General features: G+C 41.4%; 1 protein-coding gene across 10 annotated transcripts in view; it reads right to left on the bottom strand.

Annotated features, from left to right (window-relative positions):
- Positions 1-27,601, bottom strand: part of PLEKHG1 (pleckstrin homology and RhoGEF domain containing G1) — a 298,003-nt gene that overhangs the window by 141,399 nt on the left and 129,003 nt on the right. Inside the window, exon 1 of one of the 10 annotated variants that reach the window (XM_033937876.1) lies at positions 13,373-13,396. The exons of the other annotated variants lie outside the window; for them this stretch is intronic. Coding sequence (XP_033793767.1) covers positions 13,373-13,388 — 16 coding nt within the window. The 5' untranslated portion in view covers positions 13,389-13,396. Of the gene's footprint in view, positions 1-13,372; positions 13,397-27,601 lie in introns of those variants that run through there. 10 annotated transcript variants of the gene reach the window in all.

The raw sequence follows: 27,601 nt of genomic DNA, 5'->3' as shown, positions 1-27,601 counted from the left end.
TTCAAAATAAACCTAGATTGGACAAATTACCTGAAACTAATACAGTGGTTGATAAGAAGTAATAAAGAAAGATTTTGATGTTTCCTGCCTGTTAGAAACTCATGTTATTTTCTTTTACATATGTGACCTCTTCCATGTGATAATGCAGCCCTAATGATGTGGGCTTGGAATAGAAAAAAATGTTCTTTTTTTGTTGTAATATTTTTTCTGATATTTTTGTGAAATTGCCTGAAGTTTTATTTGTTGTAATAAATGAATAAATTTATAAAGAAATAAAAAAATAAAATAAAGAAAACACAACATTTGAGAAGAGATAATGATACTCCTTATTTTATCTTATCTTAGGGAACACTCATACTTGCCTTATGCTCTAGTAAGGTTCCAAAAATAACTAAGAAATAAAATAATATAAATACAGTATCACTAAAAAATCCATTACAAACATTTCAGAAATAAGTACGATTTCACTAACTTTCTGAAGTAAAAACAAGTGGAAGAGCAGATTTCATTAGGTAAATCATTCAAAAGTTTCACTAAGGAATATATAATGAATTTGTTTAAAATGATTTATATTTAATATTCCTAACAGAGGGAAATTTCAATAGTGGATGATTCCACTTAAGACTTTACCTAAATGAACCCAACTAATTAATCAAAGAAACCAATTCATTGGGACAATAGCCTTCTAAGGTTTAAAAAATTCACACCCCCAACTTAAAATATATTTGAGTCTGTACCAGAAGCCAATGCAGTTCTCTAAACAGTAGAGAGACATGGTCAAATTTAGATTTGCATTTGCAATAAATCAATCTAATTGCCATATTTTGAATAAGTCAAATCCTTTATATTAAATTTATCAGAAATGTCCAGATAAAGAGAATTATAGCAATTAAAATGACAAAATTGATAACTGAAGAATAATTTTGTAATGGTCAGGAAGAAAACATGAACACACAAAGGGGTCCTTTTATTAAGATGCGCTAACCGATTTAGCGCACGCTAAATGCTAAGGCGTCCATAGAATATAATAGATGCCTTAGCATTTAGCGCACACTATTCTTTGGTGCATGCTAAAAAGTTAGCACGCCTTAATAAAAGGACCCCAAAGCATAACTGTTAAAAAAAGTTTTTAAAAACCTTTCCTGACCAAACTGTTAACCTGAGGCCTCTTTATCAATGAGGAGTCCAGGATCATTCCTAGGACCCTTGATATTTTTCTACATGACCCTTGGTTTCCTCAGAGTATGAGGGAACCCAATAATTCAAGTAAACCTTGAATTATTATTCAAAATCAGGCTAAACCAAATAATTTTGGCTCATGAGCTACTGCATAAGAATAAATACATTTATTTACTTAGGATTTACTATGTGTGCTAATCTGACTAGCAGGACTAGACAACAGTCTAAATAACATAATTCCAGGAAAGGAACTACAGTATGTGACAGGAACGACATACATTCCAGGTCTCATTCAAACAAAAGATAACAGATACAACGAACAGCAGAAGCTGGTAAGATACAACAGAGCTGGATCTCAGTGCTGAACTCTAACAGGATAAGGTTGTTGAAAAAGCTATGTAACTAAAGGAAGAGCTAATGTCAAAATCTATCCAAGATCTACCAGTTGCCTCTGTGATGCCGCATAAGTGCCTCTACTTCAATTTACTTGTCTGGGATTAAGCAGAACTGTTTGCCAGTACAAGAGAAAGGAGTGAAACACTGGGCTCAACCTCTGCCTAAAAAGACCACTGTAACTTGTAAAGGAGGGGAAGTTGGAGGAAGCATGCACATATTATCAAAAGGTGTGATTGAACAATCTGAGTTCTGGAAGTCCATCTACCCTACCTCCACCTATATCCTCTCTTGAGTGATATAAGTGTTGGTTAACTTTGCTCCTTAAATAAATGAAGTCATAATTTAAAAACTGTGCTGTATTTACTGAGGTTCCCTTTGTCTAATATTACATTTTGTTTAATGATCAGAAACCATTCATTGTGACAAATGCAATAATGGAGGAAGTGTGTGTGTGTGGGGGGGGGGACAGGGGTAGTTTTTCATATCACTGTGTGCAATGCAAAGCACAGGAAAAGGAACCAAGCAACATAAATAAGGGAGTTGGCCACAAAAACTGAACTTTTACCCATTTTGATTTTGGAGTCCTATTTTTATGGCCTTCTCTGTTATTGAGTGTTAAATATAATGCAGCAAACTTTCTCTTCCAGTTCTGCTAAGCAGGTTCATGTATCAGTTCCTGTAGATGTCTCAGTTGATGGACTTCAGCCCTCCTAGAATTCTAAAATGGATTGGGTGATTATATGTATGATAGTATATCTTAGAGACCTTGAAGGCTCAAATTTGCAGATTTTTCTAAGCAAACCATAGCCAAATTGGTGGGATCTGGATAATAGGATTGTTAATGCTGAAGTTTCAAGTTCATTTAAAATTTCTTGTACCGCCCAATCAAGCCTTCTAGGCGGTGTACAAAAACACCAAAACAATGTGCTAAATAAAATACAATTTAAACAGAAACAGACCAGGGGAAATGACAATTTTTAAAGACATTGATGAACGGGAACAAAAGGAAAGAAGAGTTAGAACTACAATTGATAGAGAGAAAGAGAACAAACAAGGGCAAGAATGACAAAGGGAGGGGGAACAGAAGGTAAAACCTTTCTTGAATCTAAGTTGTCCTTAAAAGGACAGTTTATGTTACAAAAGCATCAAGGAAGAGAAAAGTCTTTAACTTCACCTTAAAATTGGCAAGAGTTTTTTCATGTAAGTAATTTGGGATACTATTCCAAAGAGAGGGGGCACTAACGGAGAAAATTGTAGTCCTCATTTTGCTGATATGTTTCAATGAGGGGATGGTAAGAAGGTTGTGAGATGTAGATCTTAAAATCCTAGTTTGGTTATATGGGATAAGTAAGTTATTAATAAATTCTGGCTGGTTATTTACTCTGGTTTTAAAGGTTAGTAAAAGAATCTTATAGGTGATCCTATGTTCTATTGGTAACCAATGAGCTTTATGTAAAAAAGGAGTAACATGGTCGTATTTTTTTGCATTAAATATAATTTTTACTGCCGCATTTTGTACTATTTGGAGTCTTCTTATTTCCTTTTTTGTTATGCCTTTGAGGAGGGCGTTGCAGTAATCTATGCATGAAATAACAAGGGAGTGGATTAAAATGTTCAGGGACGTGGGCTCTAACAATTTTGCTAAAGATTTAATCATGCACAATCAGTAGAAGCAGCATTGGACCACAGTACTAATATGTAAATGATAAGTAAGTTTACAGTCGAATGTGACTCCAAATAACTTTAAAGAAGGTACCACTTTGATAGGTAGATTTTTGAGTTTGGGAGGGGTTTGAAGAGAAAGGCCATCTTTGAATGGAAAAATCATTAATTTCGACTTATTTACGTTCAGGGAGAGCATATGTGCGTCAAGCTAAGAGCTAATTTTTTCTAGTTTTTGATTAATGAGAGTAATGTCATTCAAGTTGTTTAAGTCTATTGGATGAACTAGTTGGACATTGCCCACATAGGCGAATGTTGTAAAACCAATAGATTGGCCTAGAGTTGAGAGGGGCTAATAAAACATTAAAAATTAAAGGGGATGGAATTGAGCCTTGTGGAATACTGTATTCAGTTGTTATAGTCTGAAGATGCTGAATTGAAAACAACCTTGGAGATCCGATCAGTAAAGAAAGAAGAAAACCAATCAAGAACTTGGTCTGTGATACCAATGTTATAAAAGCTACAGATGTGTCTGGGATATAAGAATAAAAGAGCATAAGTGTTATCATACTGGGACAGACCAAAGGTCTATCAAGCCTAATATCCTGTTTCCAACAGTGGCCAACCCAGGTCACAAGTACTTGGCAAATTTCCAAAAAATAAAAGAGTTTGTGCTGCTTATCCTAGGAATATGAGTAGGCAATGCATTTTCCCAAGACTATCTTAATAATGGCTTATAAACTTTTAGGAAACTGTCCAAACTTTTTTTAAAAACCCTACTAAGCTAACTACCTTAACCAAAGTCTCTGGCAATGAATTCCAGAATTTAATTCCATGTTGAGTAGAGAAATTTTTCTCCAATTTGTTCTAAATTTACTCCTCAGTGGTATCATTGTGTGCCTCCTAGTTCTTTTATTTTTGGAAACAGTAAACAGGCAATTCATGTCTACCCATTCCACTCCACTCAGCATTTTAGATACTTTTATCCTATCTCCCCTCAGCCATCTCTTCTCTTTGAAGAGTCCTAGCCTCTTAAGCCTTTGTCACAAGGGAAGTCGTCCCATCCCCTCTATCATTTTTGTCATCCTTCACTATACCTTTTCTAATTCCAATATATCTTTTTTGATATTTAGTGACCACAATTGCACACAGTATTCAAGATACAGTCACAACATGGACTGATACAAAGGCATTATAATATTCTTATCTTTGTTTTCTATTCTTTCCCTAATAATCCCTAACATTCTACTTGCTTTCTTAGCCACCACTGCACAACAAACAGAGGTTTTCAACATATCATCAACAATGACATCTAGAACCTTTTTTTGAGTGGTGACTCTAATGTGGAACCTTACATCATGTAGCTATAGTATGGGTTCCTCTTTCCTACATTCATCACTTTGCACTTGTTTACATTTATTCCTACTCTCTGTTTTCTATCTTTCAACTAGTTTGCAATTCACAATAGGACGCCACCTCCTATTCCATAACTTTCTAATTTCCTTAGGAGGAGTTCATGAGAGAAAGTAGAATTATTGGAAAGTCAACTTTCAGGGAAACAGTTGAAGATTTTTGAATTTTTTGTGTTTCCATCTTTTTATCTGCTGAGAAACTGGTTAAGAAATATTTTAACGAGGTGGCATTACCCACAGTTGATACTATTTCTATTCTTAAATGGGTACTTCTGCCCTCTTAGGAAGGTACAAAAAAGAAAGATGAAGAAGGTTATGAGGTGGATAGATCAAGAAGGATGTAGAGTAGAGTAGGCCTTTGGATTTGGCCAGCAGATCATTGGAGACTTTCGTAAGAGATATTTCTGTAGAATGAAGAGAGCAAAAGCAGCCTCATGAGACTGCCACTGGAAGTCTTTGCAGTCATTTTCAGCACCGAGAGAGAACAGACAGGAGTGAGTGAGAATTGCACCTGCCCCAATGTCCCAATAGATCATTGGTTTCATCATATCTTACATCGAGGAAATCGACTACTTTTGGTTTGCATCAAATTTCGGTTTTCGGAGTTTTAGTTTTCAGAATTTCAGATAATGGATTTGGTACCAGTACTACTATTATGAGACAAAAAAGATGCTGAGAACTTTTCTGTTGAAAATGATGAGGAAGAAAAGTCTGGAAAAAGACCTTGGTTGGCTGACAAAGATATATATGGGAATGAAATAGATATCATTCTGTTCATGGAAGAAAGTATTTATGAAAAACTGGGAAAACTAAAAGTGGAAAAAGTCATAGGACCGGATGAGATCCATCCTAGGGTATTGAGGGAACTCAAGATAAGTTCTTGCAAAACCTCTTGTGGATTTGTTTAATAAATCCTTGGAAATGGGAGAAGTTCTATGGGATTGGAGAAGAGCGAATGTGGTCCCTTTTCACAAAAGTAGTAACAGAGAAGAAGTCAGAAACTACAGGCCGGTAAGCCTCGCTTTGGTGGCTGGAAAGATATAATGGAAGCTCTGCTGAAGGAAAGAATAGTGAACTACTTGGAATCTAACAGGTTGCAAGATCTGAGATAAGATGGTTTCACCAAGGGAAAATCATGCTAAATGAATCTGATTGACTTCTTTGACTGGGTGACCAGAGAACTGGATAGAGGATGTGTGCTAGATGTAGTCTAACAGGATTTCAGCAAAGCCTTTGACATAGTTCCTCATAGGAGGCTTATCAATAAACTTAATGGGCTGAAGTTAGGGCCCAAAGTGGTGACCTGGATAAGAAAATGGTTGACGGATAGATGATAGAGCGTGATGGTGAATAGAATTTGTTCAGAGGAAAGGTGAGTACTGGCATGCCTCAGGGATTGGTATGGGAGACCATTCTGTTCATTATATTTGTGAGTGATATTTCTGAAGGATTAGAAGGAAACGTTTGTCTTTTTGCAGATGACATGAAGATTAGCAACAGAGTAGTCCTGCCAAAGGGAATAGAAAACATGAGAAGAGATCTCTAAATGTTGGAAGAATGGTCTGGCAGTTAAAATTTACTGCAAACAAGTGCTGAGTGAAGCACTTGGGGAGTAAAAACCCAAAGGAGCTGTATATGCTTGGGGGTGAGAATCTAATATGCTGCAAACAATGTGACAAAATGGTGGCAGTAACCAGAAGGATGTTGGGCTGCTTAGAGAGAAAAAGAGAAGTAGTGAGGCCCTATTTGGAATATAGTGTTCAGTTCTGGAGGCCGTATCTTGATAAGGATGTAAGAAAACTTGAAGTGATCTAGAGGAAAGTAACGAAAACGATATCAAGATTGCACCGAGAGATGTATGAGAAGAGGCTTGAATACATGAATATATTTACTCTGGAGGAAAGAAGGGATAGATGAGATATGATACAGATGTTTAAATACTTGAAGGGTATTAATCTATCAATAAACCAGAGAAACAGTAAAACTAGAGGTCATAATATGAGGTTGCGGGGTGGTAGATTTAGGAGTAACATCAGGAAATGCTTCTTTACGAAGAGGGTGATGAATGCCTGGAATGCCCTCCCTGTAGAAGTGGTGGAGGCAAAAATAGTGACGGAATTAAAAAATGCGTGGGATAGACACAAAGGATCCCTAAATAGAAAAGAGGATAGTATAGACACAAAATTCAACAGATCAAAAACTATAACTTGTAATAATGCGCAGGAATCGTGCTTAAATGGAAGCCCCAGCAGAGGGGAAGTAAAGAGGATGCCAGATGAACTTCTACGGTCTGTGTCCCGTATATGGCAAGATGGTTTAGGAGGGGCTGGAGTTAGCTTTGACGGCAACTTCAGCAGTGGGGCTGTATAACCAATGCAGGACAGACTTCTATGGACTCCGTACCATATGTGACAAGAAGGATCAGGAGCAATTATGCGTATTTTATACCACATTCAAATTGTCTGAGTACAGGTTTTACCTATCTTGGGGGGAGAGGGGGGAAGTGAAGACATCTTATACTGGAACTTAGCAAATTAAATTAATAATTACTGGTTTGTTGCTTTTAACATTGCCTTGAGAATGAATGCGATTGTTGGGCAGACTGGATGGACTACACAGGTCTTTATCTGCCATCATCTACTATGTTACTATGAATAAAAGGGTATTAGTTTGATGTTAATAATTTTAAATAAAATTGCAACTGGTTGTTGCCAGTTGTTTGGGGGGTGAATTGGTTTAGGAGGTGCAAACAGTGGAGTAAAATAAGGGGAAAGCGGTCCGCCCTGGTGCCATTATGGTGGGGGGGCACCGGCACCCCTCCTCTTCCCACTCCTTCCCTGGCCACATGTGCACGTGCCCATTCCCTTCCCCCGTACCTCTAGCTGTTTCCCACTGCAAGCAACAATTTCAACTTGCTCCTCGTGACCGCGTCATCTCTCCCGCTGACATCATTTCCGGGTGCCACTCATAGGAAGTGACATCAGAGGGAAAACCAATGGGGTCATGAGGAGCACTTTGAACTTCTTGCTGCTCACGGTGATGAACTAGAGGTATAGGGGAAGGGGGGGCCGTGCGTGGAGCAGAGGGGATTGGGGAAGGAGCAAGACAAGGCCGGGGGAGGGGCACCACCGCCCTGGGTGCCTCTCACCCTTGCTGTGCTACTGGGGGCAAATGTGCCTATGTTACATAAGAATATCCAAACCCAATTTTATAAAACTGTATTACATCCTTATGACAAGGGGACGAAGTCTGGGCTTGCTTCAGGTGGGATGAGAGGGGGGGGGGTGTCAAAATATGCACATTCAACTCCAATTTCAGAAGGAGAAGGGATGTTTATGTCAAAAAAGATGGACAATGGTATTTAGACCCAGCATAACCAGATGGCTGGACTTGTTGAAAACAACCATGGGGATGACGCTGGAAGACCTTTCTGGACTAGCACAAAACCGATTTCATTTTAGATCCTCAATTCAAGTCACTAGGACTCGAACATGAGTTGATAGCACCTAACAACAACCACTCGGCATATCCAGGCTACAGAAGGGTTTACAGTTTCATTAGAACTTTCTATACTGCTCTGACAGAGCAGAGTGATGTACAAATTTAAAATTTAGAACCAGGAAAGGAATTCTATTTATGATAGGACAGCAGTACCTGCTCACAGGGAAGTGACTGTATGATGAAAGAAAAAAGGATGGCAAATGTAAATGGAAGAGAGGGAAAGGCTGGGGGGGAGGGGGTTGGAGGGAAACGGACAGGGTTAGTAACAATGTGTGACCCTAGTCAGTTTCTTCACTGTCATATGCCTACCTACATAACCAAGTTTTCTAGGGTTACCAGACATGCGGGAAAACCTGGACATGTCCTCTTTTTATAGGACTGTCTGAGCTCCCGGACAGACTTTCCCAAACTCTACATTTGTCCAGGTTATGGAAAGCCCCAACGAGCTCCGGCCACATCTGGAGGGCCTCTAAGCATGCGCGGATGACATCACACATATCTGCACATGTTGCATGCCCTCCAGACGCGACTGGAGCTTGTCTGGAAGAAGAGAGGAGGCTTTGTGGGGATGGGGCTTGGGGTGTAATGGGGCGTTTGTTGGCGGTAGAACTGGGCGTGGCTGGAGGCTGTCTTACCTGCACTATGTGCAGTGCACTGGCTACCTATCAACAAGCACTGTGCCTTTAAGGGCCTCGTATTAGCCCATAAAAACCTCCACCCCCAAGGCACCTTACTACGTAGCTGCCAAAATGCACCCCTACATTCCCAACCGCTCCCTCTGCTCTGAAACAGAGAAACGACTCTGCATTCTCCCAGGAAGAGCCCTTCAACTGGAAACTGCACATAAATGCTCCTAAAGCCACTTCATCCCTAAGCTTTGGATTCATTTGCCCACACAACTCAGATCCCTGGACTTTCCAAACTGTTAACTTCTCCGGACCTGAAATTAGTTATGAGGAACCAGGACAATGAAGTCTTCAAGCAATAAGAAGAGATATATGAACAAGACTACACTATTTATTTATTTATTTACAAGATTTCTTAACTGCCTATACCTAGGCGGTTTTACAAAAAGAGCAATCATATAAAAATTAGAAACATACAACACATGTTATACAAACAATACAGCGGTTCCTTCATATCAGCCATAATTTACGGCACTCAACAACATATCCATACAAGAACATTCATAACCCAGGAAAGACATTTATTGAAATGATCTCCCCTCTCTATTTACCTCCAATATGCTTTTCAGTCTGTGCCCTGCTATGCTCTCTGTTTCCAGAGTCTCCGCCCCCTAAACTATGTATGCCCTTGCTCCACCTGATTCCCCTCTGTACATGATAATGTTAGCTTCACTTTGTACCTAGATCCTATGCATATGCACTGTTCCTTGATGATAAATTGTTAGCCTTTAATATTGTACCTAGGTCCCCCTGTTATTCTGTTACCTTCCCGGTTTTTCTGTTGGCTGATTCTCAGAATCTGTGTTTGTTCTTCTGTTACCCGCCCTGAGCTTTCTGGGAGGGCGGGAAATAGATTGAAATAAATAAATTGGGCAGGGCTGGAGGCGGTGTCTGGGGTTTCCTGGAGAAAAATATGGTAACCCTATAGTTTTCAGATCTTGAAACTTTTAAAGGAGAGGTCACTGCGAATAGGTAGGGGAGGTTGTTCCAGGTGTATGTTGATGAAAAGTAAAATGCACTATGCCTTGTGGATCCTACTGTTGCCAACTGAGCACTGGAGGATTAAGGGAAGTCACCCCTTTAATCCTCCAGTGATGGCAAGTGATTCAAGGCTCTGTGATAGGTTCAGAACTATGTTCATGGCACTAAATTTTTTTTTAATGAACTTCTTAATAGACCTCTAGGTGGAGTGAAGGAATTTTTTTTATTTTTTTAATTTATTGTGAGCCCGCCAGGACAGAAAAATATGCTGTACCTGGATCTTGCTATTTTGTTTGGATTGGTTTGTTTTTGTTTTTTTTTTTTTTTATCCTGCATTAACCATTGCTGGGAACAGGATATTGAAGTAGATGGTCTGACCCAGTATGGCAATTCTTATGTTCTTAACTTTTTATTAAAAAGGAAGCTTTAGAACAAAAAAATGTGGCAGCTTGAGACATCAGGAGTCACTTCAGAAAACATTTCTTCAATTTACTGAAATATAAAGGTAAGATTATAGTATTTTGGGCAACTGTAGCAATCAGGAGCAGATGGGGGGGGGAGGGGCTAATAGCATTCAAGGCATTGTGACACTGTGGAACAAATTAACTGGACCACTGAGGGCTCTATCTGATATTCAGATGTTTTTAAAAAATACTTAAAACTACACTATTTTTAGAAGCTTTTCAATAAATGATACGTTGTTTAATGCTGGTTTTAAGATGAATGATTCTGTGAAGATCTATGAAATCTTGGTTTTAAGATGTAACAATTCATTTGTATTTTAAGATATATGTATAAGTTGTGTTTCTTTTACTTTATGTATATTACTTTTGTAATGTCACTTAGGAATAAGCGGTTGACATATTTTTTAATTAAAAAACAAACACATTTCTAGTTACGAGGTTGAACCAGAGAAGAATTGGAAGCATGGAATTAGGAAATAACTTGGTCAGACTAGATGGATCCTAGGTTTCCTTTATGTGATTTAACTTCAAGCAGATTGTACTCTGAAGTCAATTTACCTGCACTTAATTTGAAAATGAGTCTGACTTTATAATCATGCTGACAGATTCACTTTCAAGTTAAAACATGCAAGGTACGATAATGATAACGTTCTCACTCCAGATGGTCTCACAGGTTTATGTAAATATTGAAACGATGGATTTCATACTTAACTTAAATTCATCTCAGCTTTGATTTGACCTGGGAGTTATGGATCCAACATGTTTTGCAATAAACTTGCTTTATTTGAAGGATCCCCCAGTGCCGCTGCTGTCATATCTGACTTACCCTAATTTCTAAGCATTTAGATACTAGGTATGATAACGATGGCATGTGGTAGACGAGATCACTCAGAACAAGCTTGTGAGATTGCTGGCGTTTATGTGCAACCTAAGCTGTTGTCCAACGCAGATCTTCTGAGGGATCTCCAGATTACAGGTTACTATGCAATTCTCACACCCCCTCCCCCAAATCGTGTCATAGGTTTTTATGATTTTAAACAGACTCTGTTTGACTAGTGGACACGTTTAATAAGGCTAGTGGCTTAATATTGTCCAAACTGGTTTTCACTCTTTATTTTAGGCCCACTTACTTATTGATAGGTTTTTCAATTATGCTTTTCCATGTGCAATACAAGACACGCTCAGCCGGCAAGGTTATAGTTATACTGCTCAAGTGTTGTTTATATCTCTATATGTGAATTCTATATGTTGTTTTCACATGAGCTGTTGCATTAATGTTTATACTATTTTACCTGGATTTGAGCTTAATATATCCTTAACCTTCCTGTTTGTTTACTTGTATAGATTTTGTTTTTTTCACCCCCACCTGGGTTTTCTGATATTCTAACCGCCTACGATTGGGTATGCACATTTCATACCCATACACACAATTTCTCCATGCCGGTCTTTTAATTGGGTTACCCGATAATCGTTTGTTCTCTATCTGGGTCTCAACCTTTCTCCATCTTTCTTGACTTTCTCACACTATTGCTTTTCTTCTTGTCTTCTTTAATAATTATTATTTTATTCACTTTAGATCTCTTTTCCATATGGTATCATTTATTACTATTCATCAGTCTTTCTATCACACTGGTTTCTTATTTCTCCCATGGGCTCCATTTCTATTCTTCAACCACCATTGATAGCACATCTTTTGTTCACCACAGCATCATGCAATATATATGACATCTGCACAGTGTACGTTACATTCATAATACCATCTTTTGTAGGACCCCTGAGGAACAAGTGTTTCTTCGAAACACGAACCGTGTCGGGTCCGGTCCATATATAAACATTAGGACCAGTTTTTTTGAATGTATTTTTGGTGTTTCTGTATTTGTCTTATTTTTAATATATATTTTTTGTTATTTTATTAAATTCCTGTACCCTGTACATTAGCCTGCAGTTTTGTTTAGTTGTCTTGTGCACCTTTTGTGGTTCTTTTTTGTTTTCTGCTTTCAGTTAAGTAGTATACCACGATCGCTACGTAACATTTCTATGAAAGTGGCATGGATCCACAGGCTGAAATCCTAACAGTTGCAAGTCAAGAGCATGAGTCTCTCAGAGGGACAAGCCCCACATTTCTTCTCTATGCAGATCAGCCATACCTTTGTTGGCTAACGAACCAAAGCATGAAGATGACAAGAGACAGCTCACAGAATTAACAAAGTAGTCAGTACTTCCAAAATGCATCATTAATTACCGAGATCACAAAGACAAACAAATGCTAATACATGTGAGGTCATATACTATTTTAAGGAAAGAGGAGGATATTCTTCAATGTCACAGACTTCCTGTATTTCCTATATCAATTACGATTTATTCGCCAGGAAAAATTCTTCCATATATACAGTTATCTCCCTTTAAAGGATTTCCCCAATACACAGCAAGGAACAATACTCTTGCCCAGTACACCAAAAGTTGTGTTATAGGGGGGGGGGACACACTAGAAAGCACCAGATAGTTTAATGAAACAAAGAATCCAGCTCTTTGTTTTGTAGTCTTATGACATCTGCAAACTAACATGAACTATGATTGTGTGTCAGATACCTGTTCGTGCAGTTTATTTCATGCATCCCAGCCTTTTCCCATTCTGAGGCAGACCAAGAGGGAAAATTGCTCTCTCCTTACACAATGCATTTGCTTGGAAAAGAAAACAAATGTAAATGCCCAGCAAGAATATTCCACTGTGCATTCATTATACTGAAATATGTTGGAGACATGTAGGAAACACTACAACTCTCCATGTTAGTTCAGCCCCAGCACACAAGAACAGCAGGTCAGATACAGATAACTGAACTTCAGAAGCAACCGAAACACCACAAGCTAGCCTCCTGCCATCTGTCAAATTCATCATCTTACCAGACCACAATAGCAGCAGAATAGATTTCTATATCAAAGGCAAGTTTAATGCCCCAGCAACTCCTGAAGGGGAATATCCTTACCGACAGTCTCTCACTGCTGTGGAATGTCTCCGGGTCCTGGTGTAGCTAGGAGGCAAGATCCCTCTCTATATCCCACATAGTTTCCCTGCTTGCAAACCATGACCTACCTGGACATTGTACCATTGATGAAAATTATCCATTCCTTCAGCTGTTCCAGGATTACCTCACTGGGCACTCGGGTAAAATGAGAAGCTTGTACTTGTCTGTGCAGCTCTTCTGGTAGAAATATTGCATGAGTCAGCTCTTTAGCTATCAGCCTCCCTCCCACCCACCCCTACCCCCAATCCAACTGAACACAAAAGGCTTCAGCAGCAGCAGAAACCTGATTTGCAACTTTCTCACTGCCTCTTTCGTGGGCTGCAGAGCGCCAGAGTCCTCGGCATCGCTAAGAGCTTTAAATGAAACATGACATCACTCAATTCAGGACAGGACAATGGACACCACTGTGGGTAACATTAAAAAGCACACTTCAGTGAGCAACACCCTACCACTCCTATTCTTCCCTGCACAAGAGCTGGAAAACATCAAATAACTACAGCCCCCCCTCCCTCTCTTTTCCGCAAAGCTAATTCTATCCCCCCCCCACCCCGACTGACCCTTTCCAGATTCACAAGAGGTTATAGTTAGGAATGCAGAGTAACACATCAGATTAAGAGGGTGCCTTCACAATAGGAGGTAGTGCCCTATATAGTTGGGTTTTACTAATTAGAGTTCTTGAGTTCATTTGTTCCCACGTTTCCTTATACAGCAGCTGCCGTAGAGTGCGGCTTCTAAAATCTACACATTAATCTCGGTCAGCTACAATTTTTTTTCTCTTTTAAATCATTAATTTACCAAATATTGTGTTTAGCCAGACAACAACAAAAAATATGGATTATTCCCAAGGAAGAAGCCATATTGCACAGATTTCTAATTTGCTATAAGCATTCTACAGCAGGGCGTCTTCTATCCAAAGTTCCTTTATGTGAAAATTCCCATTGCATGGAGAAAAAAGAAAAAATATTCAATGTACTAAAGCTCAAAGTTCTGTTCTCTTGAAACATCTAACAAAACTGAAATTGGGAAGAAGCCACATCTGGATTTTTTTTTTTTCATTTTCCCTTTGCATACTAGGGCAGTGTAGCCCAATTTTAATTTTTTCTTTTGTTTTGTTTCCGATGTTGTTTACAGGAATTTTCATTTAAAAAATGTTTGTTTTCATCGCTGGGGCAGTGTCATAATAGTGTGCATTCCTTGGCAGACTGTGCACCATTTACAACACAAGAAATAAAACCTAATTTTTTAGGCTATAAATGACATTTTCTATATTGTGAGTGAGCCTAAAACCATAAGGTTAACTCGCGAGGGCAGGAGAACAAGAGCAGGGATTAGGTTAGGACCAATTCTGAAAAAAGCCCTGATTTTTTTTTGGGGGGGGGAAGGGGGGAACGTGCTCTTAGAGTAGTGTGTGCGAGGTCTGGAAGCACAGAGTCCTCATACCAGTGACATAGGCTCAAGCCCAGAAAACGGAGGTCCACAGCCTTGCATCTCCCTTCCGTAGCAAGTTCTTTTTAAAACGGCAACAATTCCTATTTGCTGCCCTCCCAAAGCTTTCTGTCTCCCTTGTTCCAACCCTCTCTGACACAAACTTTCTATTTCCACCTGGAAGGAACACAGCAGATGGAAGGCTTGGGAGTCAGCCACAAGCAGCAAATAGAAATGGCTGGCACAGCCCTTTTGGAGAAAAACTTGTTAGTGGAGAGAGGGAGGGAGATGCAAGGCTGCAGAATGGCTGGAATGGGAGTTAGGAAGGGAAGTGCGGGAGAATTCAACATGGGGAGGAAAGGAAAAGCAGCATAGATGGGCAAGAGAGAAAGAGAGAGAGAGATGCTGCATGGAGAGCAAGGGGCAAGAGAGAGAGAAAAAATGCTTGTTAGGGGAGCAAGAGGCAAGAGAGGAAAATACTTCATGGGGGAAAAGAGCAAGAGAGAGGGAAAAATACAGATTGAGGGAGAAGGGCATAAAAGAGAAGAGATATGCTGCACAGGGGGAGAGAGATGCTGCTTAGGGGGAAGGAGCAAGAGAGAGATGCTGCACAGAGAGAAAGGGGTGAGAGAAAGATATGCTTCACAGGGGAGAGGAGGGAGAGGGATATGCTGCACGGGGAAAGTGAGAGATGCTGCACGGGGAAAGGGGTGAAAGTGAGAGATTTCCTGCACGGAGAGGAGAGGGGTAAGAGAGGGAGAAATATTGGACATGGTAATGGAGGAGGCAGAAGGCGAGATGTTGCATGGGGGGGAAGAGAAATGATGGACTTAGGGTGCGAGGGAGGGGGAAAGAGATAGTGGACACTGGGAGAGAGGGAAGAAAGAGGGAGAAGTGTTGGATATGGCAGTGGAGGGGACAGAGGAAGAGATGTTTGTCCCAGGTGAGGGTGAGAGGAAAAAATGTTAGACCATGGGGGAAGGTGGAGTGAAAGGAACAGGGAAATATTAGGCTATCAGGGAGGGGAGAAAAAGGAAGTAGATGCTGGGAATGGTGGAACCAGTAGTGTAGTAAGGGGAGTAGGAGGGGGGAGACAGACCACACTGGGTGCCGTCTTTGTGGAGGGCGCCAATGCCTCTCCTCCTCTTTGCCTCCCGTGTACCTCTTTAAACATTTGCTGGAATAAGCTGCATCTTCCACCTGCTGCTCGTGATGGCCTCAGCTCCCTTCTGATGTCATTTCCTAATTGCAGGACCAGGAAGTGATGTCAGAAGGGAGCCAAGGCTGGCGCACACAGAAGGATGAAGATGTTGATCACACCAGCAAACATTTCAAGAGGAATGCGGGGGGGGGGGCACCCGCTCAAGCTGCGAGGGAGCATGACGCAGCAGTGCTGGGTGCCGCCACCCTGGGTGATAATCTGCCTCACTATGTTACTTGGTGGACCCATGAGGGAGAGGCTGGGGGAAAGGGGAGGAATGAAAGGAGGATAGTGATTACAAGTGGTACAAATAGGTTAAAAATGAAAGGGAATGGAAGGATGGAGAATGGGAGAGCTAATAGCTAAGACTAGGAGATTTGATAGGTAGCAGAAAAGAGATGGTAAAATTTGAATGGACAGAGAGACTGCAAAGGGGGGAAAAAAAGAATGGAAATATCATTATGTCAGAGGCAGGTGCAGTGAGGGAATGGAACACAGGAGAGAGGAGAAAAGCCAAACGGACAGCAGGCGCTTGAAGGAGAATTAGCAGAGGAGAAACATGAAAACAGAAAAGAGAAATTGGAACCAACACAGAAAATTAAAATGTCCAGACAACAATGGGAGAAAAAAGCATTTTATTTTTAATTTATTAACTGAAATAGCTAATCTAATCTGAGATTTCTGAGTCACACTCCTATCCTCTGCTTCCTACCCACCAACCAATTTCTGATCCATCTGTGTACGTCTCCTTCCACCCCATGGTTCTTCAGTTTCCGAAGTAGGCGTTAATGGGGTACCTTCTCAAACGCTTTTTGGAAATCTAAATATACGATGTCTATGGGGTCCCCTTTGTCCACCCGTTTGTTAATTCCATCAAAGAAGTGCAGTAAGTTCGTTAGACACAATCTCCCCTTGCAGAAGCCATGTTGGCTTGTGATTAGAAGTTTATTTCTTTCAAAATGCTCATCGATGCTGTCTTATCAGCGCTTCCGCCATTTTCCCCGGAACCGAGGTCAGACTCACCAGTCTGTAGTTCCCCGGGTCACTTCTTGATCCCTTTTTAAAGATGGGCGTAACATTAGCTATCTTCCAATCCTCCGGGATCACTCCTGTTTTCAGGGATAGATTGCAAACTTGCTGTAGTAGTTCCATTATTTCCTCCTTAAGTTCTTTCAGAACCCTTGGGTGGATTCCGTCCGGGCCCGGTGATTTGTCAGTTTTAAATTTTTCTAGCTGCCTGTGTATGTTTTCAAGGCTTATTTCCATGGATGTTAGTTTATCTGTTTGGTCTCCTTTGAAGATTTACCCAGGTTCCGGTATGTTGGATGTGTCCTCTTTTGTAAATACAGATGAAAAGAACATGTTTAGTCTTTCCGCCACTTCTTTCTCCTCCTTCAACACTCCCTTCCTATCTCCGTCATCCAGCGGTCCCACCTCCTCCCTAGCTGGCTGCTTCCCTTTAACATAACTGAAGAACGGTTTGAAATTTCGTGCTTCCTTGGCTAGCCTTTCTTCATATTCTCTTTTGGCTTTTCTAACCACTCGGTGATATTCTTTTTGATACTTCCTGTGCTCTTTCCAATTCTCCTCAGTTTTGTCCTTTTTCCATTTCCTGAATGAATTCTTCTTATCCCCTATTGCTTTCTTCACTTCTTTGGTTATCCACGCCGGGTCTTTTGTTCGATTATTTTTGTACCCTTTTCCGATTCTTGGGATATGCAGATTTTGCGCCTCGATCACCGTGTCCTTGAATAAAGACCAGGCTTGCTCTACAGTCTGCCATTTCTTTGAGGTGTTCCTAAGTTTCTTCCTTACCATTATTCTCATCGCTTTGTAGTTTCCTTTCTTGAAGTTAAAAGTTGTCGCTATGGTTCTTTTTCCCTTCGATATTCCTACTTTTAATTTTGAACTTGATCATATTGTGATCGCTGTTTCCCAACGGTCCCATTACTTCCACTTCCTTTGCAGGCCCTCTTAGCCCATTTAGGATTAGGTCAGGAACCTTTTTGGCTGAGAGAGACATAAACATGACATATTTTAAAATGTAATTCCGTGAGAGCCATACAATATGTTTAAAACTAAATACAAGTAAATTTGTGCATTTTATGTAAGACTAACACTTTTAAAGTACAATAAGTCTCTGAATTCTTTTTAATAACGTTGTTATGCTGTTGCTAACCAATGATGAATAAAGTAGTTCTTACCATTAATGCGACTTCTGGTGCTGCATGATTTTGTTGATGGCTTTGCAGTCTGGTTGATACATGGTGAGGTTAAGTTTCATGCAGGCGTTGAGACTTCCATCCGTTAAACGTGATCGTAGGTTGGTCTTAATGTTCTTTAGATGTGAGAAAGACTGCTCACATGCAAACGTAGAGCCAAACATTGTCAGTACAGCAATACTCACATGCTGCAGTGTGTGGTATGTGACGGGAAGCATGTTCCAAGTTTTGACAATCAGCTGGTCTGCGGGTTAAAGTTTTTTTCATTTCTCCCCCACTTGTGTTTGCTCGCCAACTCTGCTTGCTGTCGTGCAAGTCTTTCCAAATCTTCATTCAGTGACTTGAACTTATTCATTCACATGTCTTGAGGCCTTCAGGTCAGCAGCTTGGAGCTCAAAATCTCAGACGGAGACACCGGGGATGTAACTCAGGTCGGTGCTGGCGACTGCACACACTTCATATGCTGAGGAGAGTGAGATCCTGCTTTCATCATTCTCACTTCACCGTTCTCGTTCAATCTACCATCCTCTCTAGACTGGATTACTGTAATTCCATCTACATAAGCCTAACTAAGAAAAACCTCCATAGACTTCAGCTAATTCAGAACGCCGCGGCCAAGCTTATTTTCGCAAAAGGCAAGTTCGATCACGTCTCCCCACTCCTCTCCAAGCTTCACTGGCTCCCAGTATACTCCAGAGTCCTCTATAAATGTGCCTGCTTAGTCTTCAAGATCCTACATGGCGTCCTCCCTCCCGTTATCCCACTCCTTTGGAACTCCTCAAACCCACACCCCACTAGACCCTCACAAAAACTGAAACTGTCTTTCCCCTCTATAAAAGGTATATCCCGCGCAGGAAAACTTGGAACATCCCTCCTCTTTAGAACCACAGAACTCTGGAACAACCTCACACCCCCGCTCAGAAATTCAAGCTCCTTCCAATCCTTCCGCAAACACTTGAAAACTTGGCTCTTCTCAAAAATCTAATTACTTCCCGTTCTCTAGCAACCGGTCCCTCTCTATCTTCTTAGTCCCTCTCCTTTATCCCTTCATTGTAGTTCCTTTCCTCTTAACTTCTGTAAACCGTGCCGAGCTCTGCGCTTGCGGAGATGGCGCGGTATACAAACCTAAGATTTAGTTTAGTTTAGTTTAGTGTGGATGGGTGATGAACTTAAAAAGACGAGCGTGCTCACAAAATTCTCCAAAGCGCGCTTTGAATGACTGCAGGAGATTAGCTGTGAAGCCCGCTAGCTGCTGAAGATCAAGATGTCGAGCAGGTTCACTAGCTGTGCATGCATCTTTATACTCTCCCAGTTTTTAAAAGTGTAGTAAATGACCTGTTTCAATGTCGGCGATGAAGAGTTCTAGCTTGTTTTCAAATGCAAACACTGCTTGTTGAAGGGATAAGACTGTATTTCCAAAGTCTTACATTTTCACATTGAGCTGATTCAGATGTTCAGTCATGTCCACGAGATAGTAGAACTTCAGGAGCCACTCAGTGTTAGCTAACTCAGGATGCTCGATGTTTTTCATTTCAAGAAAAATCTGGATTTCACTCAGACAAGCTGAGTACCTTCCCTCTTGACAACCAACGCACATTGCTGTGCAGAAGCAGACCAGGATAATTATTCTCAACTTCATCCAGCAGTGTTTTAAACTGGCAATCATTTAAAGCTCGGGCAACAATAAAGTTGACCACCCAAATGACCAATGACATCACCTCACCAAGCTGCTCGCCACACATCTGAGCACAAAGCACCTCCTGATGTAGGATGTAGTGAAAACTTAGGATGGGTCTCTTTTCATGTTCATGAAGAAGCACTATGAATCCTCTGTTTTTCCCCACCATGCACGGAGCACCATCAGTACACACCAAAATAATTTATCCATCGGTAGATTTTGTTCTTTAGCGAGCTCAGTGAAAGACTTGAATAAATCCTTACTCTTGTTGTCCCTTTCATAGGCAAAACAGCAAGACTTTCCTCATGTAGTGTGTCACCGAAAGCATACCTTGCAATCACGCTGAACTGGAATAAATGGCTTACGTCTGTCGACTCATCCAAAGCGAGAGAAAGAATGGTGCTGCATTTATGTCCTTCTCTTGTGTTGCCTCAATTTGATTTGCCATCATGATGGTACGATCGTGAACAATTCTTGATGACAGAGGCATGTTTTTCATTCGTTTGATTATCTTGTCTTTATCCGAAAAGTTGTCAAAAAGTTCATTGGCAAAATCAAGCATGAATGTTTTGGCATACTCCCCATCTGTGAATGGCTTTCCGTTTCTCACAATTACTAAAGCACCAGCAAAGCTAGCTGAATTCCAGTCACCTTGTTGGGTCCAAACACGGAGTTGCTGCTGACTAGCTTGCATTCTGCACAATAGCTCCTGACATGCTTTCTTCCTGCTGTCCCCCGCAGGATATTTCGATGCAAATGTAGTATGGCGTGTGTCGAAGTGCCACTTTATATATGACCGTTTCATCGATGCAATTTTATCATTGCATATTAGACACACTGCAGAACCTGCTTTTTCCACAAAGGCAAATTCCTCTGTCCATTCCTGCTGAAAAGTACGATACTCCTCATCTTTTTTTCTTTTAGCCATCTTCTTCAATAAAAGGGTTTCTGCAATTAGATAGCTGACTGAGGTGAGGAGGATACCACCCCAGGTAGTGGTCTTGTGGGGCAGGGCAGAGGTAATGAAGGCAGGGTAGCCAATTGTGGGTATAGTTGGTGGGATGGGAAGCCGGGGCTTCAATTTGGGGCTGCCTGTGAAGGATGCTGCAGCTTCAGGCCCGTTCGGCTGCGGATGCTGTGGGGCAAGGTAGGGTGGGTCCCAGGATGCTGGATGCAGATGTGATGCAGAGGAGGGTGTGACCTGCGTTTGGCGGAAAGAAGACGTGTTCTTTCCCAGCATGCATCAATCAAGCCCCAGCCAAGGATCTTTCCCATGCATTCATATAGTCACAGAGGGACACTGGAGAGATTAGGGGGGATTCTGGAGCAATAACAAATGAAGTAGACACACTCGCAACTTGTCCCCTTCACTGGTATAGCTTGTTGTGATCCAGGCTAGAATCTGCAGCTGGGGAGGTGCCACACTGCCGCCACTGTCCCCGTCCTGGCTCAGATCCGATCTGGCTCTGTGTCGGCGGCTCCCGCTTCCGGGTGACCGGCAGAATGTCCCCAATGGTCTGGGTAGGTCTGCTCAGGTGTCCTCTGCTGCAGTGCACGTCTTGGAGAAGATTTTTCTCCGCTGCAGCAGAGGAGCTTGTAATGTGTGCGGCCGCTCTCCTTGGCTACGCACCTGGAAGTCAGAGTGTCACGTTGGCAGCGAGCCAGATGCAGCCATCAAAAGAGCCACATCTGGCTCGTGAGCCATAGATTCCTGACCCCCTGCTCTAGTTGAAAGAGAGAGATGAAGGTAGAAGAGGGGCGCTACCGCCCCAGGCCCCTCTTACCCCCACTATTCCACTGCCTGCATGTTCCCCCAAAGACAAGGTTAAGAACCACTGATTTAAAGTAAAACTTCTTGCTCGGAGAGGCAATTTTGCACATGCACACAACTAGCAGTTTACTTCCATCTTCTATTAAAGCAGGGGTTCTCAACCTGGGGTCCGTGAGGGTCAGATAAAAATTAACATTTATAGTTACTATTCAGCCCGGTACCGTTGATTTTTCTCGCAGATAACGAGAGAGTAGATGTAGTAGTAGGAGTAATGGTAGTAGGAAATGTAGTAGTAGTAGATCTATTTTAATTTGCACATGAAGATTCTATTTCATAATTATAATGAGAAGCCATTACTTTTGCATAAAAAAGGAGTGTTTTTTTTAGATTGTTTACTTTCAAGTTTAATAAAACTTTGTATGTGTCATATATGTATGAGACAATCAAATTTCAATAAATAAAATGCATTACAGTAGACCCCTGTGAATTCGCAATTTTCGTCTCATGGACTCAGTCATTCGCGGTATTTTCTGACTGCCTCTTCATACAGGGAATGACTGAGTCCGCAAATCAGCCTTCTGCACAGCCGATTCCTCATCTCCCCCCCCCCCATCCCGTCAGCCAATCAGCCTTCTGCACAGCCGATTCCTCTTCCCCTCATCAGCCTTCTGCACAGTCAAACCGCCTGCCAGCCTAAATATTGTTTTTTTTAGCACCCGCTGCTGCTCCTGCAGCCCTCTCCCGCCTCCGATCCACTCCTAAACTGCATTCGCGGTTTTTCAAAATTCACGGGTGCTCCTGGAACTGAAACCCCGTGAATTTCGGGGGAGTACTGTATTGCATGCAAAGTTGTGTTTATGTGAATATTTCTGGGGAAGGGGGGTCCATAGCTTTTATCAGATTTTGATATAACATTCTATCCATAACCCTACTCCCCACTGCCCACCACCCCAGCTAGCAGAGTAACCGTTCCCCTTAACTGTATCCATGACATCCTGTTTGTCTAGATTGTAAGCTCTTTCGAGCAGGGCCTAACTTCTTTGTGACTCTGTACAGCGCTATGTACGTCTGGTAGCGCTATAGAAATAATTAATAATAATAATAATAATAGTAGTAGTAGTAGATTCTTAAAGGGGACCTTGACTCAAAAAAGGTTAAGAATCACTGCATTAATGGCTTGGAAGAAGAGCCAAGCTTTCACATGCTTCCTAAAGTAGAGAGTCTTGCCTTTCAGAGAGTGCATTCCAGAATGTGGGAGCTACGCCAGAGAATTCCTCATCCGCGCATTGTTACGATTCACTATTGTTTTAGTTTTTAATCCATGTGTTTTATATCAGGACTTTTAGGGACCCCTGAGAAAGACAACACTGTTGAAACATGGACCGTGTTGGGTCCATATTTCCCAACAATTTGAGTCATTAGATATATTTTTAAATAAAGCCTGCAACTTGAACATCACCATCTCCACCGTTTTCGTTTTCGCTGGATTTGCATTTTCTGCGGGACTAAGGGTCAATCTCTTGCTTGTTTTTCTTTGGTAAGTGCTACATTGGGCGATATCCTTTGGAGAGGGTGTGGTTAGGGATACATCTTGGGAGAACCTTAGTGAACTTGGGGGGTGCGGTCTGCCCCATTTGCAGTCTTTGTAAAGAGCACAGGTACCAGTCCTCCTTCCCACCCACCCACCCCCACCGTGCACGTTCGCCCCTTTCCTTCCCTTCCATCTCTTTAATTTTTCCTGCATGGGCAGCAGCATGAACTTGCTGCCCGCATGAGCACCACTTCCCACTGACGTCACTTCCTGGCCCTGTGCCTAAGAAGTGATGTCAGAGGGATAGCCGAAACGATGTGGGCAGCAAGTTCGTGAGGTGGCTCTTGCCTGGAAAATTAAAAAGGTACAGGGAAGGGAAGGGGTGCACACATGGCAGGAGGGGTTGGGAAGGGGGGGGCAGAGGGGAGCCGCCCCCCTCCCCCGGGGCACCACTTACACCGCTATGCCACTGGTTCTACCTCTACTTATACCCTAGCGTATCAAAATATTTTATCGCATGTTGTGTTGACATTGTATGTAGCATACTATATCATTCTATGTACTATTATTTGAATAATTTTTACTGCTGTAAATTTCAATTTATTTAATCTTTACTGTTCTCCCAGGGGAGCTCAGAATGGTTTACAAGAATTTATTCAGGTACTCAAGCTCATAATCTATCTAATGTTCCTGGGGCAATGGGGGATTAACCCCCCTCCCTCTTTTACAAAACCATAGCAGTTTTATAGTGACGGCCGCAGCGGTAACAACTCCAACACTCACAGAATTCCTATGAGCATTGGAGCTGTTACCACTGTGGCCGGCACTAAAATCCACGCTACGGTTTCGTAAAAAAAAAAAAAAAGGGGGGGCTGGGGTAAGTAACTTGCTCAGGGTCTCAAGGAGCAGCGTGGGTTTGAACCCACAACCTCAGGGTGCTGAGGCTATAGCTTTAACCACTGCGCCACACTCTCCCCGAATGCCTGTACTCTACATTCTTGCTATACACTGCCTTGGGTGAATGTCTTCAGAAAGGCAGTAAATAAATCCCAATCAGTAAAATAAACCGCCAGCTTCACACTTGCACAATTCACTTTTTTTGCTACTGAAAATAACTGAGTCTGACATGCAGGCCCTAGCACCTTAGTGCCTGGAGCTATTTAAAACTAAGACAGAGCCAAATAAGTGATTGAGTCATGACCTGAATCATATAGATTTAATAACTCATTTTCTTCAGTGCCTGTTGTTATAAGGTAATTAGTTTTAATATAGGAGCTTGACGGCTCCTGATTTTTATGAACTGCGTGTTACTGTGCTTCATCGACCGACCGCATGTGCAGACGCTTGCAGCCTTCTGAATTGAAGTAGTCAAATATAAGAAGCAGGGCCAGGGCTCTAATTCCACACCCTATAAATCGCAACACTAATGTTCATTCAAGATTCCAGTGTCTTGCTAGATGAGACTCACAATGTCAGTCAGGGTGTTGTTTTTTTTTAACACAAAACTTACTAAAGCTTCAGTACAATTCAATATTTAAATACTCATATTATAAAACCTCAGCTGGAGACTCATTTCACAATGTGGAAACGCAGCCCTGTGACTCACTGGTTTTACATGTATCTTAACATTTTATTGTTGCTCTAGTCCAGGGGTGTCCAACCTTTTGGCTTCCCTGGGCCGCATTGGCCGAAAAAAATGTTTCTGGGGCAGCGCAAACGCTGCAGCAAGACAGAGGAGGGAGCCGGCAATTCGGTAAACACCCGGGGGCAGCAGAGGAAAACACTGCATCGCTCTCGAGCAGGGCCGCACAAAATACTTCACAGGGCCGCAGATTGGTCACCCCTGCCTAGTCTATATGATACTTCAAAAAAACTTTTTTTTCAAAACATACATTTATAGCTACACTTAGCTTTGAAGGAAGCATTGGGGTTTTTATGGTGAACTGAACATAGTTAATAAATATATGTTAAATACGTATTGTAGAATGTAGTTAATAGCAGGGAAACATTCAGGCCATATATACAAAAGGTGCTGACATAACATCAACTGTATGAAAAATCATAATGAAACGGAGAAAAATAAACCTCAATTGTGGTTTATTTTTCTCCGTTTATTTTCCAGCACCATTTTGAGAGGAGCCGGCTTCACTACCATTGGATTGTAAGAAGCAAGGAGACATTTGAAGATGGCATATATCCCCTGAAGTAGCCCTTTCCAGGCGAAACAGAAAGCCTTTTCTGTCGGGATTAGGAGTTGAAAGCCTCTTTTGAAATTTCACACCTTCAGATGAGTGTATTCCTTCCTTAATTAAGATTTTGTGCTCCATGCCTCCAAAAACTACTTACATAAGTGAAACTGAGCTGTGGCCCTCGCTATTAATTTAGTTAAGTTTGGGATTCTGGTCTTCAGTGTTTGACACAAATAACACATGGAATTTCGTGTTCACAGCTGTTACTATATTTTTAAAAAAAGCTTTTGAAAAAAAACACGACTCTGTATGAATGGAAATGAGTGATTTATCTACTTATTTATATGTATGCGGAGTTTTTTTATAAACCCGTGATGATGTGTTGAGGGCTGGGTACTTGTGTAGTCCCAACCTCCCACAATTGAGGTTTATTTTTCTCCGTTTCATTATGATTTTTCATACAATTGATGTTATGTCAGCACCTTTTGTATATATGGCCTGAATGTTTCCCTGCTATTAACTACATTCTACAATACGTATTTAACATATATTTATTAATTATTACGATTGTACCTCAGAAAATTGCTAGTTGTAGAACTGAACATAGTAACATAGTAGATGACAGCAGATAAAGACCCGAATGGTCCATCCAGTCTGCCCAACCTGATTCAATTTACATTTTTTTAAATTTTTTCTTCTTAGCTATTTCTGGGTAAGAATCCAAAGCTTTACACTGTACTGTGCTTGGGTTCCAACTGCCGAAATCTCTGTTAAGACTTATTCCCTCCCAGCCATTGAAGCCCTCCCCAGCCCATCCACCACCAAATGGCCATATACAGACACAGACCGTGCAAGTCTGCCCAGTAATGGCCTTAGTTCAATATTTAATCTTATTTTCTGAAACACTGCTGACATTACAGCCTATCATGCCACGGACCGTGACTGTGTAAGTGACTGGAGACCTGAATAAGCCACTCTGGATCCACTCTGGGGGGATTTAATGCTCAGGAGAGTTTTCTAAGGTACTTTTAAAATCCAGACTGGATGAGAACAGCCACCACCAGTCAGTGTGTTCACCTTGGTGCAGATCACAAATATTGCACTAGCATAAACTGTTTTTATCCCTTGCTGGTTATCTCCTTGCCTCGTGATGACAGTACTTGCTGCCCCTAAAAAGAGTCCTCTATGGAAATGCAGTCCTTTCTATAATCCTCTCCCCACCTCTGTCCCTACAGTTGTGTGGTCAACCAGATTTCCCAAACAATACACAATGGAACGCCCAAGGAGCCTTTGAGCTTTACTTTGTTCTGGGAGAGGTTCATTTGTTTTTTTTTCTATAGGAGATCATTTATAATGAGCGCGTTAACGTTAATGAGATCATTTATAATGGGCACGTTAATGTTTAGTGCGCACTAATATATAGCGTGCACTAAAACGCATAGTGCGCATTAGTAAAAGGACCCCCTTTATTACTAGACTCACCTGATGAACTGATGTGTGATTATTACTCTATAATCCTTTTCTTTTTTTGTATAGCACTATGATGATCTAAAACATTTGTTAGCCTAAAACCTGGTCAGTTATTTTGCAGTCATCCTGCAAAAATCTCCATTTTGTCACCTGTACCCTCCCCTCCCCCCTTGCTGACATAATGGCTAAGAATCACAGCAGCTAAAGTACCAAAGGGAAGTAAAAAGGTTATAAATGATGCAAATGACTTCTCATAGCATCAAATAAAGAGCTGCATTCAGGGCTGCTCTTTGACCAGCCACTGGGTGTCACTCTATAACCAGCACTGCCTTCTTCCCCCCTCTGCCTCTGATCCCTCTATGGGTATGCGGTCAATCAGATTCCCCAGATGATATACAACTGCCCCCAACCCCTCCCATCTGCGTTTCTGGTGAAGTGACAGCTTGTGACTTGGACTGGCAGTTGGATAGTTTCTGCAGAGTTGTGCTATAGACATGATAAACAGGAGGACAACGCCAACAAATAAAAAAAACTTGCAAGTGCTTTATGATAAGGCAACATCTTATAAGAGATTTAGAAGGCGATTCAAATTGCTGAAATGGATTTTCAAATTTTAAGTCTGTCACGCATGGTTTTACCTCACAGCTGAACCTGCACAGAGTGAGTCTTAAGTATGAAATCACCCGGGGCACTATAACTCATTAACTTGTAGCCCTTTTCCAGCCTTAGCCAGCCAGAGAGGTCCAAGTCAGCAAATACAACTGAAAACCGACAGTTATCACACCCCCTCCCAAAATCCCAGCTTTAAAT

Source organism: Geotrypetes seraphini, chromosome 3 (genome assembly GCF_902459505.1).
Source record: "Geotrypetes seraphini chromosome 3, aGeoSer1.1, whole genome shotgun sequence".
NCBI lineage: Eukaryota > Metazoa > Chordata > Amphibia > Gymnophiona > Dermophiidae > Geotrypetes > Geotrypetes seraphini.
The sequence above is the reverse complement of the archived record's forward strand: the minus strand, read 5'-3'. Positions and strand labels throughout refer to the sequence as shown.